This window comes from Plectropomus leopardus, chromosome 3 (genome assembly GCF_008729295.1).
Source record: "Plectropomus leopardus isolate mb chromosome 3, YSFRI_Pleo_2.0, whole genome shotgun sequence".
Classification (NCBI taxonomy): Eukaryota; Metazoa; Chordata; class Actinopteri; order Perciformes; family Serranidae; genus Plectropomus; species Plectropomus leopardus.
In genome coordinates this window covers 29,278,702-29,295,107 of record NC_056465.1, presented here as the reverse complement: position 1 = coordinate 29,295,107, position 16,406 = coordinate 29,278,702, and the positions used below count along the sequence as shown (strand labels likewise).

Genomic DNA, 16,406 nt, shown 5'->3' with positions numbered 1-16,406 from the left:
CTCGAGTAAGAACGTAAATCTACGTGACATCATCTGTGTGAAAAACACGCCAACCTTCTCTGAGCAGGACTTTCTCATAGGCCGGGAATTTGCCCTGAATGGTGAGATGCAGCAGGTCGTCACGAGACCGCCGGACGTTTTTCTCATTCTTTTTGTTCCCTCTGAGCCCCCGTAGCTTCCAGAACTCAGCTCTCGGTGCCGACGGCTGCCTCTCTCCGCTTGACCGCTGCGCCTGCTCTATGCTGGCCAGAGTCTCAGCCCTGCAGGAGGTAAAGACAGATTTGAAGTCCCCATCAAACAGAAGCTGATGAGAAAAGGTGCATCTTTAGCTTCTGAACAGTTGTAAAAGCTCCTGAGTGCAGCATGAGTCATAAAACATTTGAAGCCTTTTTGTTTCAGAAGGTAAAAATGAAGGGATTTTGATATAAAAATACTCTGATACTTATTTTTTAAATTTTATTTTCATATTTTTGGCATTAAACAAGAGAGGAAGATCAGTTAACCCAGGGACAAATGATTAAAACTGTGAAAGTGTATTTTTCATTTCGTGGGGATTTTAACCCTTTGAAACCTGGACTGACATCACTTTTTTTGTGCTACGTTCTGACACCAAATGTTCTGCAAATTGCAGGAAATTGTTAGATTTTTTCAAAGCTAGGGATAAATGTACTAAAACTACATCCGTAATTCTCATAATTATTATATTTATTTTACAGAATTATCATTATCTAAGCACTTTTTTCAGGTAATTTCCTTGACTTCATATTAAGTTCCTCATTGCATCTTTCCCATGTTTTAGGGTAAGAAAAAAACAATTTACTTAGGTTTCAAAGGGTTAGGAACTGAATCATGGTTCCTGGTTAAAGTAATAATCTGAGTCTCATCCTCACCTGGCCTGGTTTGGGATGGTGCCTTTATCCATCTCGCGCAGGTCGTTCCCCATGCGGCTGGCCAGCCAGTTTCCCAGCTTCCCGCGGTGCATCGTGTCCACCACCCTGAACACCTCTCCTCTGGTGAAGCTCAGACCGATGGGGCCTTCTGCCTCGTGGTCAAAGTGGGTACGAATGTAGAAGTTGTCTGCCAGGTTGGACTTGATGATCTTCTTATAAACTGAGGGGAGGAAACAAAAGATAAATTCAGTCACTGATTCACAGGAGCTAATAATTATCATCTGCTCAGGTTTAGTTATACACTTACTGTCCATTTTGTGCTGAGTGCAGATTTCAATCCGCTCTCCTTTCTTGATGTTCAGGAGGAAATTTGCAGCCTCTTCTCGTGTGAAATGACCAAAATCCACTTTATTTACCTGAACACACACAAAAAAAGACAAGTTTAAGCCCTAAGAAATTTGATTTTAGAGGGAACTTTATTGTTTACTTTAATGTTCAGAAGATATTTGTAGCTGTTTGGCCCTTTGTGTAAAAGGAAATTTCCCTACGGAGACAGACCTTTTTGTTTAACAAAAACAGCCCAGAAATCTCCATCACCACACTCACCAGACTCCATTTACATTAAAAGTCATTTTAATATTCATAGAGTTGGCTTATTTTCACATCTAACTGAGTGAAATAAGGATTTATTTCAACCAAATCAGAGTTGGTGATTGCTGGAACATTGAAAACAGGAACCAAGACAATTGGCAAAAACAAAAAAAACAAACTTTCAGTGAAGATAATTTCCGGTGCACAGATGTCCAGAGTGGTTAAATTGTAGCCTACTCGGTGGTTTCAAAAATTGTTCTTCCCATTAGTCCCTTTAACACAAAAATATTATTTTTAAATTCCAAAAAACCTATTAAGACCTCTCACAGCTGACTTTTGCAGATTATAGTCTCAGAGAACTCATTGTATTCAGATTTCATCTTAAATTCAAGTAAATTCTAATTGTAAATTCATAACTTTGACTTTAACTCTGAAGCTCAAATGGTGTTGAGATTTGGTATGAAACCACAGCACACATAAAGATTTCTGTGCTGACTCATGGTGACCTGAGTGATGAATATCAGCTGACATAGACATAAAGACATAGACATAAACTGAGCTTTGGAGTTTCCGGTTCTAGATGTTGAAATAAACACTAACCTCTTCATTACTGCTCAGCTTTAAAAAAAAAAAAAAAGTTATTAATGAACTATTGCACCGTGTAGAGCATCATTTCCTCACCTGCATGATCTGGTCTCCCTCTTTCATCCCCTCTTCGTACGCGGGGCTGTTTGGTTGAACTCCACCCACAAATATACCGACATCGTTTCCCCCCACAAGCCTCAGACCCACACTGTTCTCCTTCACAAACGACACTTTGTAAACGTCCGAGCTGTACCTGAGAGCGAGAAGAAGAATTAGAAATAAGTTCATGGCTTTTAAGATTACGCTCATTCCCGACTAGGTTTGGGTGGTATCACAGTATTAGGGTACGCCAGGGTATTCAGAAATACCAAAGATGTGCTTTTCAATACCATCATAAACAACATGCACTCCTGTTTCTATTTAATGCATGGTATCTAGTGCACAGCACGCACCACCAGTCTGCTGTCTCTACTGGTGAAACAGGCAGCTGAGCTGAGAGACACCTGGACGCCTAGTTGTGCAGGAGTAAGTTACAGGACTGTCAACAGTCGGCGGCGAGCAACGGCAGACAGAGTCCATGGGAAATAACGGCATGATTTTAACATCTGACTTTTTGAAATCAGGATTAATTTCAATGAAGCTGGAACTGGTGATTGTTGGAACAGTGGATTTACTAACTAGATTAGCAAAAAGAGTAGCCAAGACAGTTTGGGTGAGTTTTATTTTGTTTCTGTGGAGATTAAGTGTGTTTGATGATGAGTTAATGAGGCAATTAAGCCTCGTCAGTCTTCCAACAATACCAAGAGAAAGTCTACCAAGAGAAAGCTGAATTCAAGCTATGACTAGGAAACAATGTCATTCACCAAAATCTGTTGGATTTTTTGAAAAACAAAACAAACAAACAAACAAACAAAAAAAAGGACCGTGAAGAACCAGGTCTGTACCGCTCAGTAATGTAGATGCAAAGACTTTGGCTAAGGTCTTGACTTAACTAATATAACTAGTAATATCAGTTTTAGTAAAACCTGACTGAACAGACTAGTAATAAAAAAGGACTTCCTTAATAACATCCTAGAGAGTTTCTTGACTCACTGAAACCTTTAATAAGGTTGAATGGCCCTTTCTTTTTTATTGCCATTGAAAAAATTAAAATGGGGCAGAATTTATTGATTAGGTGGAATTGTTGGATTTGCTCTCTGAAGCAGCGATTGTTATTAATTCCTACTGCTCAGATACTTTACCATTAGAGTGTAAAACATGCCAGGGATGTCCATTGATCCCCCTTCTGTTCACTTTGGCCACTGAGCCTCTAGCAGAGCTCATTGTAGCTACCTTAAAGATTAAGAGCTTCAGTGGTGAAGACTGTAATTTTGCAGATGATGCCTTGCTTTACTTTGTTAAGTTAGATACTACCATCCCTTTTCTGCTTGATTTTTTTCCAGCAATTTAGGCACATACCAGGTCTTAAGGTGAACTTCTTACAACCCCAATTTCTTAAAAGTCGAGACTGTAAAATGTGCATAAAAAAAGAATGCATTGACTTATAAATCCATTTTGACCTATATTCCATTGAATGCATTACAAAGACAAGACATTTAATGTTCACACTGACAAACTTTATTGTCTTTTGTAAGTATACACTCATTCTCAAATTGATGTATGCAACATGTTCTAAAAAAGTTTGGACAGGAGCAACAAAAGACTGGGAAAGTTGTTGAATGCTCAAAAAAATACCTGGACCATTCAACAGGTAAACAGATTAACTCGTAACAGATTAAAGTATCATTATTGGGTATAAAAGGGAAATCCCCCATCATGCCAAGATGTAGTGTTTAGGGGCTGGCAGGAAAACGGTCTGGACCGGCTTGTCAAACTCTATGAAGGAGGAACAATGGAGTCATTTGAAGATTTGAAGTGTAAATATTCTTTACAACAGTCTCATTTTTTTCCGCTAGCTAAAAATATGACATTATATACCAAAAAACATACACGCTCCAAATGTGTCTTTCTTGGAAGACATTCTTAAATAACCCAAACCAAAACATATATTTCCTATATTTTCAAAAACATTGGCTTGGATCGAAATTATTCCACAGATCACACTCGAAAGCAGTAGCACATTGATATAAAACATGTTATAGAGGAAAATTTTGGGGCATTAGTTAAAGAAAATACTATTCTGAGTTGTAATACCTATAAAGAGATGCAGTTTAGAATTTCACACAGGCTTCATTGTACACCATTACTGAGCGGCAAGCTTGGTATAGGCTCTTATAAATGTATTAAATGCATTTCAGAAATCAACATACATGTACACATGTTTTGGAAATGTGCAGGGATGCAGAAATTTTGGGGAGAAGTGAAAGATGAAGTGGTTGCCTTGATAGGACAGAATATGGAGCAACACCTCTGGACGACTGGTATAAGGAGATATAGAAAAGTTGATCTACACCCCTTCATGATGATGTTAAGGGATTTATTGAGATATGGCAATTCACCTTGGACATGGTGGACTCCTCAGGACTGGATTTGGTTATAAACAATTAAAAACACTGGAACTGACTTCAAGAGATCCTAGCAATTTGAATACTATTATTTTGTTTGGTGATTTGTGTTTTTTTTCTCTGTATTGTGTTTGTAAGTTTGTAACTCTGCTGTTTTTCTGATTTGTTAAAGGTAGTTCAGAAACTATGAAAAGTGGTTCAGTAAATATTATAAACTAGAAGTGCATGTTATCAATTAAAAAAAGTGTTAATATCTTTTAAGATGAACTGACTAGCTCTATATCTAAGATGAAGATAAACATGAATAAACAAATGAGTGTTACTCACCCTGGATTAGGTGATGGGTAGGAGTCTGGAGGTAGGGAGTAGATCGGCTCCTCTACAGGCTTTGCTGGAAGAGACATGGAAATGTTGAGACTCCCTGACAGTGCAACTAATACATATTTCCTTTGTCGTCAACTAATCCGACTATTTAGTCAAAAAAATGTCAAATGCAGAAGTCATCACAGCTTAAGGTAAAAAAATTTAGAGGGAGCAGCTCTTCTAATGTGCAAATCTGAAACCAGCATAAGTTTAAGTTGAGTTTTTTACTTGGCAATTTACACAAAAATCAATCTGTAAATGTGTTTTTCTGTAAATCGCAGTAGTTTTAGTCTTGAGGCTTACTGTGGGCTGGTGGGTTGCTCTTCACTGAAATCCCAGACCTGCCGGTTCCATTAGCAGTGCGGGGAGCTCTGTGAGGTGGAGAAAACATAATCTGTGATATTTGTGTAAATACACATTTTCATGTAAAACAGCACAAAAGTACAGTGGTCAGCAAGGTAAAACGCACCACAGCGGCCCAAAACATTTCCATTAGGAGAAAGGTGCTGCCGCTTTAAAAACACACACATACGTCCAAAACAAACAAAACAAAACAGAAACTATGTATGTAAATTTATCAAGATAGCATAAACGCTCTCTCGGGTCCAAAATCAAGTTGTTCCACTTAGCACTTCCCCCAGAGGCACGGAGAACTTGTGTTGTGTTGCCTGCATATGCAGCATTTTTCTCTTGTGTGTGTGTTTTTGAGTTTGTGTGTTTCTGACTTTGCATTGTTTCTGTTTTTGCAGCATGTTTGCTCCTGATGTAATTGTTGTGGATTTCTGCAGCACATTTTTATATCTACAACACATTTGAAGAGTATTTATTTTGTATATTTGTGTATGTTTTTGAATTAGCATTGTTGATAAATTGGCTGCAAGTTTCTTCTAATGGAAACGTTTTGTGCCGTTGCAGCAGAAGCAGATGTAGCCGTACCTGCGGTGGCTCTCCTCCCTCTCAGAGCTCCCAGACCTCCTGAGATGTGACAGTTTGTCGGACTCCGAGGAATCTGAATCAGGTGAACAGAAAAAAAAGGCTGTGATCAGGACTAACTTTCGACCTTTCTGCTCTAAAACGTAATATGACAATACAGAGGAGGAGAGTGTGTGACACAGGAGAGTTAACTGACCATCAGGAGGAGGTCTGGCAGGTGACGGGATGCGACGAGGACGCTCCTGCTTCACAGCGATGGCAGCGGGTTTGATGTCAGGCAGGACTCTAATTGTAAGACAAATACATGTAATGAACAATGATGCGTAATTCAACCTTTTTAATGATCTTGTGATACATTACAATAGTGTATAGACTGATTTTTAAATCAATTATCTCATTGAAACTAAAGTTTCTGTACATGAGTGGTTGATATGAAACCTTATGTGATGCAATCTTTGCAGGAAGTAATGTCATGTGCATCAGTGTGTTTTACAACGAGACATCAGTCATGTTTGTCTTGAGCAGATAAACCAGTCAGACATCCTGTCACTATCATTTCACACATCTCCACAGTGTACCTGCGAGGTACATTAACATTTCTCATTTTCAACTGTGCCAGAGTTCATTCTGCACAAAACACTGCAGCAGAGTTTTACTGGTGCATTCAGTGTTTATTACAGTTTTTTAAAATTCTAACTTTTAATAAAATATCTGTCTTCTTTATTTGTTATTTATATAACCCTAATTCATATGACCTTTCCCTGTACAACAATTTCCCAGCAAGGATCAAGAGTTTAACTCTATTTCCAATAAAAGACGTCACTTTCAGTGAGAAACACTTTGAGGAGTCGAGTGTTGACTCTTTACAAGACCATGTATTTTAAGGGTATGTTTTAAGATTTTCCTTATTTTCTGTCCTGGACACTTTTTTATTTGGTGATTTCTCATGGTAGAAAAGTGTCACTTTACTGCATTGTCATTCCCTCACTGCCCTCACACTGCTACATGCAGCTACATGTTGACATTAGAAAACCTTTAATTCTGGCTGCCAATATTGATTTTTTAACACTTTCTGATCATACTCGTGCTAAAACATGTCCCTTTGGGGAGATTTTAGTTGAGAGGGTTTTATTGTGGATTTTTCACTGTAGAAAGGTACTGGTATAGTCATTCCCCAGCTGCAGTACACTGCTACATATAGCTACATGCTAAAATCAGGGAAACATGTAATCTTGATGTTGATTTTGTTACTTTTTCCCTGATTTCCTGCTGGAGCGTGACTGATGAAGACTTTAGTTTAGAAGCTTTAATTTATGAATTTCAAGGTAGAAAGTGCTGCTTTACTATAGAAAAGTCATTCCTCAGCTGTAATGACAGCGCAGAGATACTGAGATGCAGAAGACGTGGAAACGATCAGAGCAAACTGGGCTTTACTGGGAGGGGAACTCAAAGAGACAGGTGATAAAATGGGGCATCTCAGACTGAGGGTGAATACAGATGTTCCATACAGACAGTATGAGGAAAATTACATGTTTTTTGACCATTAAAGCAGATAAACATGTTCTGTTAGCAACCCCAAATACAAGTATGAACCTGAAAATTAGCAGAATAGGCTTTAAAGGGGAGCTACTAAGAACTTTAGTTGACTATCAACAAACTGCAGGGGTATTATTTGATCTGCGTCTGGGTGTGCACCTGCTCAGGTTACTATCAATAGCCTGCTGGTTTACTGTCAACAGAGCTGGTTGAGATCAAATACAGACCCTCAGAGGCACCTGATAAGTTTAGAGTTGGGTTTCTGGTTAGTGCCACAGGCCATGTTTATGAAAAAGTTTTGAGTTATGCAATTTCTGTATGAAGAAAGGTGCTTCTTTAGATGCTGAGATTTGACTATTGAGTTGTTGAATACTATGAACTTATCTGATGGGAAAAGTCTGGCCAACAGAAAAGACACCTGACATGTTGAGTTTTGTGGATGTATTTCCTTTCCTTTTTCTATTCTGTAAAAAAGCCTCCTTTTGACAGGTGTTGCAAATTAGCATCTGGTTCCTGTGCATAAATGTAAAAATTCTAAAGCTTACGTGATGCTCATGTCACATTAAATTAACTATAACAAGACCTTGCAGGTGTCTCTTACCTGTATCTGTTGTGAGTTTTGGAGTTTGTACTGCCAGTAGATTCCCTGCGAGGGACGGATGTGTAACTGTCCTCGGATTCAGACTCTGAACGAGCTGTGAAGATTAATAAATACATTATGAAATCAATTTTATAAATCAACACATCATCTTCACACTTGAACTTTACCTATTAATTAATAGACTAATTATTCATACATTTTAGTCTGTTTAACTAGATGGTATATCATTTTATTATTTTTATCTGTCATTATACTTACAACAAGGCAAACAAGACTTGGAAAAGGTGCTTAAAAATATTATTCTTATGTTTATGTTTTATATTACTCTTACCAAGCTGTTCATTGCCTTTTTTTTCATGTTTTGAAAATAAAACAAAACAAAACAAAAGCTTATGTTGCAAATGTTTAACTACTTTTGAAAGGCATCTGAAATCAGCACAAGAAAAGTGATTTTGCTCCAGGTTTCAAAGGGTTAATGTAATGTGAAAATGTACATAAAACTCTTTAAATACAAACAGCAACACACAGATGCTCCCTTGTCAGAGGTGCATAATGCTCGCCACCCAGTACAAACTTCAAATGAAACAGTATGTACACACACCTTCCTGTGGCGGATCGATCCATCGTGTTGGCTCCACCTCCGGCTGCAGAGCGACATCAGGCAGGACTCTGGAAGAGAAGAGAGGGAGGCGGGAGTGAGGGAAGAGGAAGACAACAAATCTCAGTTACGTTTGGAGAGGGGGGACTCGTGGCTAATATGATGATTATTGATGAGAGGATGAAATATTCACCTTAGTGTCTCTGAGGGAAGCTCTCTCTGTGATGGTTAACTGCTTTGTGACTGATCAAAAGTCAGTAGCATTAATAATATTTCCTCGTCTGGTTTACTATCTATTTTTATGACATGCTAAATAAAACGTGCAGATTTGGGGAGCTAATCTACTCATGTTTGATTGGAATATACGGGTCCTTAGCCACATACAGGAAGAGGGACGTTTTCAGTGTAAGTCACTTTTATTTCATTGATTAACAAAAACATAAACACTTGATACAAAGTCAAAAAAAACTCAAACAAAATCATAAGGCTACAAAATGAGACTTAAGGCACAAAATCAGCAAATCAACCAAAATCACAACACAGACAGAGTTAATTTAAGTTTGAAAAGGTAAATAAAAACATGATTAGCTAATGTTAAAACAAGAGAGGCGTGCACGGTCTGCTCAGAGTCCCAGTCCGTGAGAGCTCGTTGGGTTTCGGGGAGGGGTTTTGGGGGGCGGGGGTTGGAGGTTGGGCAGATGTTCATCTGTACCTGTATCTACTGAGGGAGTCCTGACTGTAGGTGGTGCTCTGCCTCTGGGGACGCCCCACGCTTTCTTCTGACTCCGACCCAGAGTCTGGAAAATGAGGAGAACGACAGTTTTAAAATGCAGCAGATTAAAACAGCAAAAGTATTAACAACAAAAGTAGTATTGCTTTCACTGTGTTGCATCACAAGTATTTTAATTAAAGATATACACTATGCTGGATTTACCTGATAAACAATGTATTGACTCATGCAGAAGTAACTGCTCTCAGTTTTCACTTATGACCCGTTAGAAGTGTGTGGTGGGGTATTTTCCTGCAGAAACTCTGCCCTCTTCCTGTATTTTTTTCTATTTTCTGTGAGTCGTTTATGGGCGTGTACACCCAAAGTGCTCAGCTGAGGGCTTTAAAAAAAGGTAGCAACCAGATGTTACAGATGTAAGGAAAAGGCATCTGAGAGACCCAGGGCTGAAATATAAAAAAAGATAGCAAGGTGCAAAGCTAAACCAGAGTGAATGTGGGGATGGTTTTTAACTTCACTGGCAATCCTCCATTCCTGTATGGCATATCATAGATAATGTAATATATTCAATCATTGTACTGTTTTTGCCTTCTTCCTTCTACCACTTGATGGTGCAATAATTTACAAATCTGACACATAGCAACATCAATGATATACTATGCAGGATTTTCCTAAAAAACAATGTATAGACTCATACAAAAGTAATTTCTCTCAATCATCACTTGTGACCCACTACAGGTGTGTATTTTTCTGCAGACACTCTGCCCACTGCCTGTATTTCCTTATTTTACTTCTTATGTTTCTGTGAGAGTTGCATCTTTTGATTACTTGTCAATTCTAAAAAAATAATTCCCAACTAATTTGACAATCATTCATTGGTTTGAGTATTTTTTTTTATGAAAAATGACTAAAAAATTCTGATTCTAGCTTCTTAAATGTGAATACTTTGTTTTTTTACTCTTATTACAGTTATTTTTTTCACTATTTCTGACAATTTACAGACCAAACAACTAATCAGTTAATTGAGAAAATAATTGAAAGATATATCAACACTGAAAATAATAGCTCCTTCAGCCAAAAAAAACGCGCAGGTATGGTCAGGGCTTTATAAAAGCAAAAAATAAAACAAGGGCTCCTGCATAGTGTACCTTTAATACCATTTTAAAGTTAATATATGTTATCCTCATAATTAATAAATCTTTGAAAAAATTTAAAAACATTTTAGAGTCACTCAAACATAAATTTTGTGATTCTGGTGAAGTTTTCCTTTAACATGCAGAAATTGTAAAATTGATCATTTCAAGCTTCTGTCAGCCTCCACGCTGCCTGTTACACGTGTGTCGTGGTTTGTAATTAAATACCAAAAAAACATATTGCCTCAAACAGGTTGCTGATTACCAACATGGTTTCAAAAACGTTGCACAGAGCACCTCTCATGTTTGCTCTGGCTTTGGCTTTATTTGACCATTGACGCCTTTTCAGCAGCAAGTATTAAAGCAAATATTGTCAAAGAGGTGACAGAAAAAGTCCGGGATGTGAACCATCACATGAAAGGTGGATTGTTTTTGTGTGTACTGACCCGGCAGCGGAGCTCTGACAGGAGAGTTGACCCTCCTCGGTGGCTCCTGGCGAATAGTGATGGGGGAGCCTCTCAGTCCTGGGAGAGGCATGTCAGGAAGAACTCTGAGAGGAGAAAATTGTGAGAAACAGAAAATTTAAAAAAGGTTCATGGTGCTCTGTAATACAAACGGTTTTCTCAGTCAAACTTTGAGTTGAATGAAGAGTTGTCTGTACTTGTATTTGCTGTCTGGGCGGGGGCTCTCTCTGCGTCGTGGAGGGGAAGCGCTGCGGTCAGAGTCTGACTCCGACACCGGCCTGCGAGGGCGCGAGGCGGAGGAGGAGGCTCGAGAGGCGGTCCAGTTGGGGACTACGGGAGAGGCGTGAGGGTTGGGGAGAGTGGACATACCAGACAGAGATCTGCAGAAAGAGAAAATCAAAATATTTCAGTGAATTATTTTTCCATCCAATCTAAAACAATTAATTTAAAAAAATAACGTGCTTTCTCAGAATAGAACCTAACCTCTGTCTTATTAGCATGTAAACAGAAGAAGTGTGAGACTTATTACTGTTAATTCTTAGATAAATATTATTTCATTTGATGTTTGGGACATTACTGTATACCCTTCAGGCGTGCTTTAATATTACACACTCGTATCACACAAAATGCGCTTTTCAAAATCAAGCTTTAAAAAATATTATACAAGTCTATCATTTTCTTATTTGTTATAATTTAAAAATTTTAGTAATTAGTAATTTGTTTTTTAATTTTTCAACCAACATCAGTCCTAATCATAAATATCAAATATTGATTAATTTTCAGAATTTTAACCCTGTATGTTTTTAGATTTAAAAAAAAAAATCTTTTGAATATAATACAAGAAAAACAGATTTAGAAAAAACATGATGACAGCCTGTGATATGATTTGCAGCAACATTAATTGTAGAAGCTGAGTTGGAAATTTCAAGATTAAACAAAAATAGACAATCTTGACAAAATTATTCCATATGCAATGAACAAAAAAAAAAACGAAGAATGAAAAGCACGTAAAATGGTTTATAATCTGTAATTTTTCATCTGGTCACCATAAATGCACATAAATGTCTTTGATTATTCTCATCACATACAGGTGATGTGCACAGACGTTGATTTATTAAACAGAAATGAAGCTGAACTGACTTGTATTTGTTGGAGTGATCCCTCACGTCTGGACTCTCTCTCCTGGCAGGACGTGGAGAGGCACTGTGGTCCGACTCCGACTCAGACGGAGCTGAAGAAACAATAACAGATAGTAACAATCATTATTGTGTTTTTATTGTCCTACTGTTTATTTTCATTGACATCTTTTGGATTTTAATCTCAATGTGAGTCCGGGCAGCTACAGAAATATTAAATATTTGCTAACACAGCATTAAGTCACAGCTCAAGTTAAAATCACTACGGATGGGAATTGATAAGACTTTAAGGATATCAATGCCTCTATCTATTCTGCTTATTGGGCCAGGTCTTTATTGATTACCTTATTTGTTCCTGATCAATATTCTGTGAGGAAAAAAAGTAAGCCTATACAGGTTTTTAGCTTCAATGCAACTGATTTATGATCTGAGTCTGAACACAGTGTAAATGCAGATCAGAGACGAGGCGTGCACGTGATTCAGGCATGCAAGAGCGACACAGTTTTCAGTAAAAGAATAAACATGCTAAGCCTGCCAGCAAGACGCTAATGTTATTGTAACGTTCTGAATGGATAATTAACCCTGATAACAGATGTGCTGCTTGGATTTCGCAGACAGATGTTTCAGCATATTGCTGGTGTTTCTACCCTTCCTTAAAAATGATCATTTTACAGACTTGTATTTTTTTGCAGCCACCTCTTGGATTGTGTCCTGCTCTGCACCATGACTCCTTCTTATTGCAAGTTTCCACCAGTGCAGACCTAATGATTTTGACATCATTGTTTTTGGGTGCTCAACTGTCCATAAAAATGCCAGCATCAATAAAGATATTGAGAAGCTTTTCTGAGGCATACAGTTTGGAGCTGGTTCTTAAGTGGAACAGTTCTCTATTTCAGTCCCCGAAGTATCTCATCCCAAAAATATGAACGTCTCGTCTGAAAGACTATCAGAAAAGATAATATTTTGTTGCCACCATAAGTTGCCACCATCACTTAAAAAAAAGGAGGAACTTACAACCAAAAAACTGTGGTGTAAAAGATGACGGTCCAGGCAGCATCGGCTTGTGCCTTCTTCAGGATGTAGTGACACAATACACCCTGAGGAAGGCGCACGCCGATGCACATTGGTGTATTGGTAATGTTTCTAGCTCTATGAATTTAAGGCCTTTTATGGTTTTCAAACCATCCTGAGTGCCTGGTCCTGGATCTTATAACCACAGTTTTTTGGTTATAAGTTCCTCCTTTTGTTGAAGTATTCCCTTTTATGAGCACTGGTTTCAGGGACACCAGTAGCGCTCCCACTGCCTCTCCTCTGTATCACCATCGCTGTCTGTCTGAGTGTGTGATCAACAGCTTTTTAATTCTCGGCAGGACTGACCTCTGCGAGGGGCGTAACTTTTTGGGGGAGGTCGAGACAAGGTTGAGCGCACCGGCGATGAATCCCGAGACTTGGCTGGAGGAAGTTCAGCTCTCTCTCGCTCTCGCTCTCTCTCTCTCTCTCGTCTGGGCGAAACAGAAAAAAGATACAGGAATTTTTCTGAACCTTTATTCTTAAAATAGCAGATTTATTCATTTTGGTTTTACATTATGAGCTAAAAGAGTAATGTACTGTGCTGATACATGTCTAAAAAACAGGACACAATGCAACGTACATTTTACTATATAATGCCGAGCACCACAAACTGCAGCTAAAAAATATATTTCATGATAAAATATATCATTATATATCATATTACAGTTACTGTGTTCACCACCTGTTGGTTTGCAACACAAACATATCAAACAATAATTGGGCTGTTTGAAAAATGACATGGGTTAGGCACATATTAAACAGACATCAGACTGCCTGCTGGTTACATAATGAAACTAATATGTCAGTGGTGAGATGAGTTTTGACTGATGGAAGAAAAATCCTTTCCCAAAATATACTGAACTGCTATAACATCAAAACTATGACTTCTAATTTACGTTTTCCTTTAGTAGGTCAGTGGGTGTTGTGTGTGTACCTGCGTGTCCGTCTCTCTCTGTTTGGGTGACGGGACGTTCTGTGAGTGGGGATCTCCTCGTCAAGGTCTGAAATGTCTGATGGGAAATTAAAACAAATTCACTTAGTCCATTTATTTTCTTTCATTTAAAAAACTGCCAAAAACAGTATCAAATGACTTGGATTGGGATAAAAGGTAAAAAAAAAAAGATCCAAATGTGTTGTTTAAGAAGAGAGACGTGTAATATGCATTAACAGTGTTTTTAATCACATTTTACAGCCCTACTAACATGTTTTTACCATCACAAATAATAATCGCCATTCTCTTTGGTACTAGTTTTTAGTACTACTTTCACTCTTATTATATACTCTCACCTCAGCCCACTGAATACTCAATCCCTCCCTCCCTCTCTCCCTCTCTCCCTTCTCCATTTCAATCCCTCACCCTCCAGTTCAGAGCTGCTGTCCCGGCGGCGGTCGTCCTCACTGTTGGGGGCGCTGTCCTCCACCTCTGGGATGGTGACCAGGAACTTGCGGTCGTCCCTGAGGACCGTCATGGTCAGTTTGCCTCTGCTCTTCTCCACCAGGTGCTTCGTTTCCAGCAGGGACAGATTCTCCGTCGTCATGCCATTGATCTGGTCGAGAGAGACAAACCATTTAAAACGAAGAACAAAAACTCCTAAAAAAAAGCAGGTCAGTTCTACAGTCTGGCAGCGTCATTGAAATAATTTTAGACCTGATTCCTTTGTTATTATTTTACAGGAAGTGTCCTGAAACATGAACTCATAAACAACACTTTTCTTGTGCTGCAGAAGTATTTAACCCTTTGAACCTTGAGCAAATTGGTTTGACTTTTTTCGAAAAATGGGGAAAAAACACAATGAGCAAGTTGTCAAGAAAAGTCCTACACATTGCAAGAAATTAGTAGATTTGGAAAATTGTTTTAAAAGAGCTAGTTTGTTTGTTTTATTTCATTTTATTGCTAATTTGTAGGTAATCTATTTGTACTTTTTGCAATATATAATATATTTTTGGGTTATTTCCTCTCACATTGCTCGTTGCCTTCTTTTCATGTTTTTGAAAAAAATCAGGCCAGGTGCCAGGTTTCAAATGGTTAAAAAAAAGAAAACATGACTTACAAAACTGTTTGCGTTGAGTTTCCTAACTTTAGTGTTAAGATTAATCATGCAGATCTTAATTCCTTTTTTTATACCTTGAGAATAAGGTCTCCCTCCTGCAGCGTTCCCTCCTTTGCAGCCAGACCTGTGTCTGTCATGTGCTTGATGAAGATCTGACTGCCGAGCTTCAATCCGTACTCTGCAGAGAGACGAAGAATTCAATAAGATATCAACAATCTCTTCATGAGTTTGTCAGAGCAAACAGATTCTCTAGTTCCTCGTCTTACCATCTGTGATTCTCTTTTTCACAAGTGTAGTTTTGATGGGTTTCTCTGCTACATCCTGACGTGGCAGCCTCTTGTACCCCGACGACATCAGCGGTAGTGTGTTCCCGTGCCCGTTGCGGTCAGGCGAGGTGCTGCGGGCGCGATAACGGTAGCGGCTGTCTCGGTTGTCGCTGCCGTCAGAGTAGCGTCGTGTTCGTCTGGGAGGGTCTGCGTCCAGCAGGTTGGAATGGGAGGCAGCACGAGTCGGTCTGGTGGTTGCAGGGATCTGGATTTTTCGAGGACGTTTCACGGTCTGAAAAGACAAAACAACAGAGAGGGCCGGAGATTTAGATCAAAGGTGAGCAGTGATACATCATCGATTAAAAGTCATTCAGATGTTAAAGTTGGTGCTTCCCTCCATACTTACTATGTTTGCAGTCTTGCCACATGATTTGAGGGTCTGGATGGTGAAGTTAGAGTGAACGTTTTCCATAGAAACTCCATTGACCATGACAATCTGGTCTTTGTTGCTGCGGAGCACAAACACACATGTGAGTCTGGTTCTGTTGGAGAGTCAATTTACTTTAGGATTGATTTTAAAGCCTCTGGAAACTTGGCTTGAAATAGTAATAATGCAAACATTTTATCAAAGCTGAGTGTCTCATTAAGTATCTACAAAAACCTGAGTGAAAATAAATGTTTCCAACTCTTAGAAAACCGAGTTCAAACAGCTAATTTTGGGGATAATAGCATTTCTCCAGACTGTGTGGACGCGGCAGATCACGTTTTGATCGACACTTCATTGGATCCCACATTTGTCAACTGTCTCTCATCTCCACTACAGCCATGGAGCAAAGCAGAGTCTGCTGCCATCTGTTTCAGAGGTTTAAATGCTAGTAAAAAGGCATGTGAATGCAGCACAATAAAACTGATGTTGCCCCGGGTGTTTAAGGGCTAAACAAAAAAGATCTATCTTTG

The 16,406-nt window shown here is 38.8% G+C and overlaps 1 protein-coding gene across 2 annotated transcripts in view; it reads right to left on the bottom strand.

Annotated features, from left to right (window-relative positions):
* Positions 1-16,406, bottom strand: part of tjp3 (tight junction protein 3) — a 35,629-nt gene that overhangs the window by 5,363 nt on the left and 13,860 nt on the right. For both annotated transcript variants that reach the window (XM_042482384.1, XM_042482390.1), the window contains exons 4-23: positions 15,856-15,958; positions 15,450-15,741; positions 15,258-15,361; positions 14,490-14,679; positions 14,067-14,142; positions 13,439-13,563; positions 12,066-12,156; positions 11,123-11,305; positions 10,908-11,011; positions 9,314-9,398; positions 8,605-8,672; positions 8,004-8,097; positions 6,063-6,151; positions 5,870-5,942; positions 5,237-5,304; positions 4,898-4,961; positions 2,163-2,319; positions 1,198-1,306; positions 891-1,110; positions 55-260 (exon numbers count right to left, since the gene is read on the bottom strand). In XM_042482384.1, the coding sequence (XP_042338318.1) occupies positions 55-260; positions 891-1,110; positions 1,198-1,306; positions 2,163-2,319; positions 4,898-4,961; positions 5,237-5,304; positions 5,870-5,942; positions 6,063-6,151; positions 8,004-8,097; positions 8,605-8,672; positions 9,314-9,398; positions 10,908-11,011; positions 11,123-11,305; positions 12,066-12,156; positions 13,439-13,563; positions 14,067-14,142; positions 14,490-14,679; positions 15,258-15,361; positions 15,450-15,741; positions 15,856-15,958 (2,501 nt within the window). The remainder of the gene's footprint in view (positions 1-54; positions 261-890; positions 1,111-1,197; positions 1,307-2,162; positions 2,320-4,897; positions 4,962-5,236; positions 5,305-5,869; positions 5,943-6,062; positions 6,152-8,003; positions 8,098-8,604; positions 8,673-9,313; positions 9,399-10,907; positions 11,012-11,122; positions 11,306-12,065; positions 12,157-13,438; positions 13,564-14,066; positions 14,143-14,489; positions 14,680-15,257; positions 15,362-15,449; positions 15,742-15,855; positions 15,959-16,406) is intronic.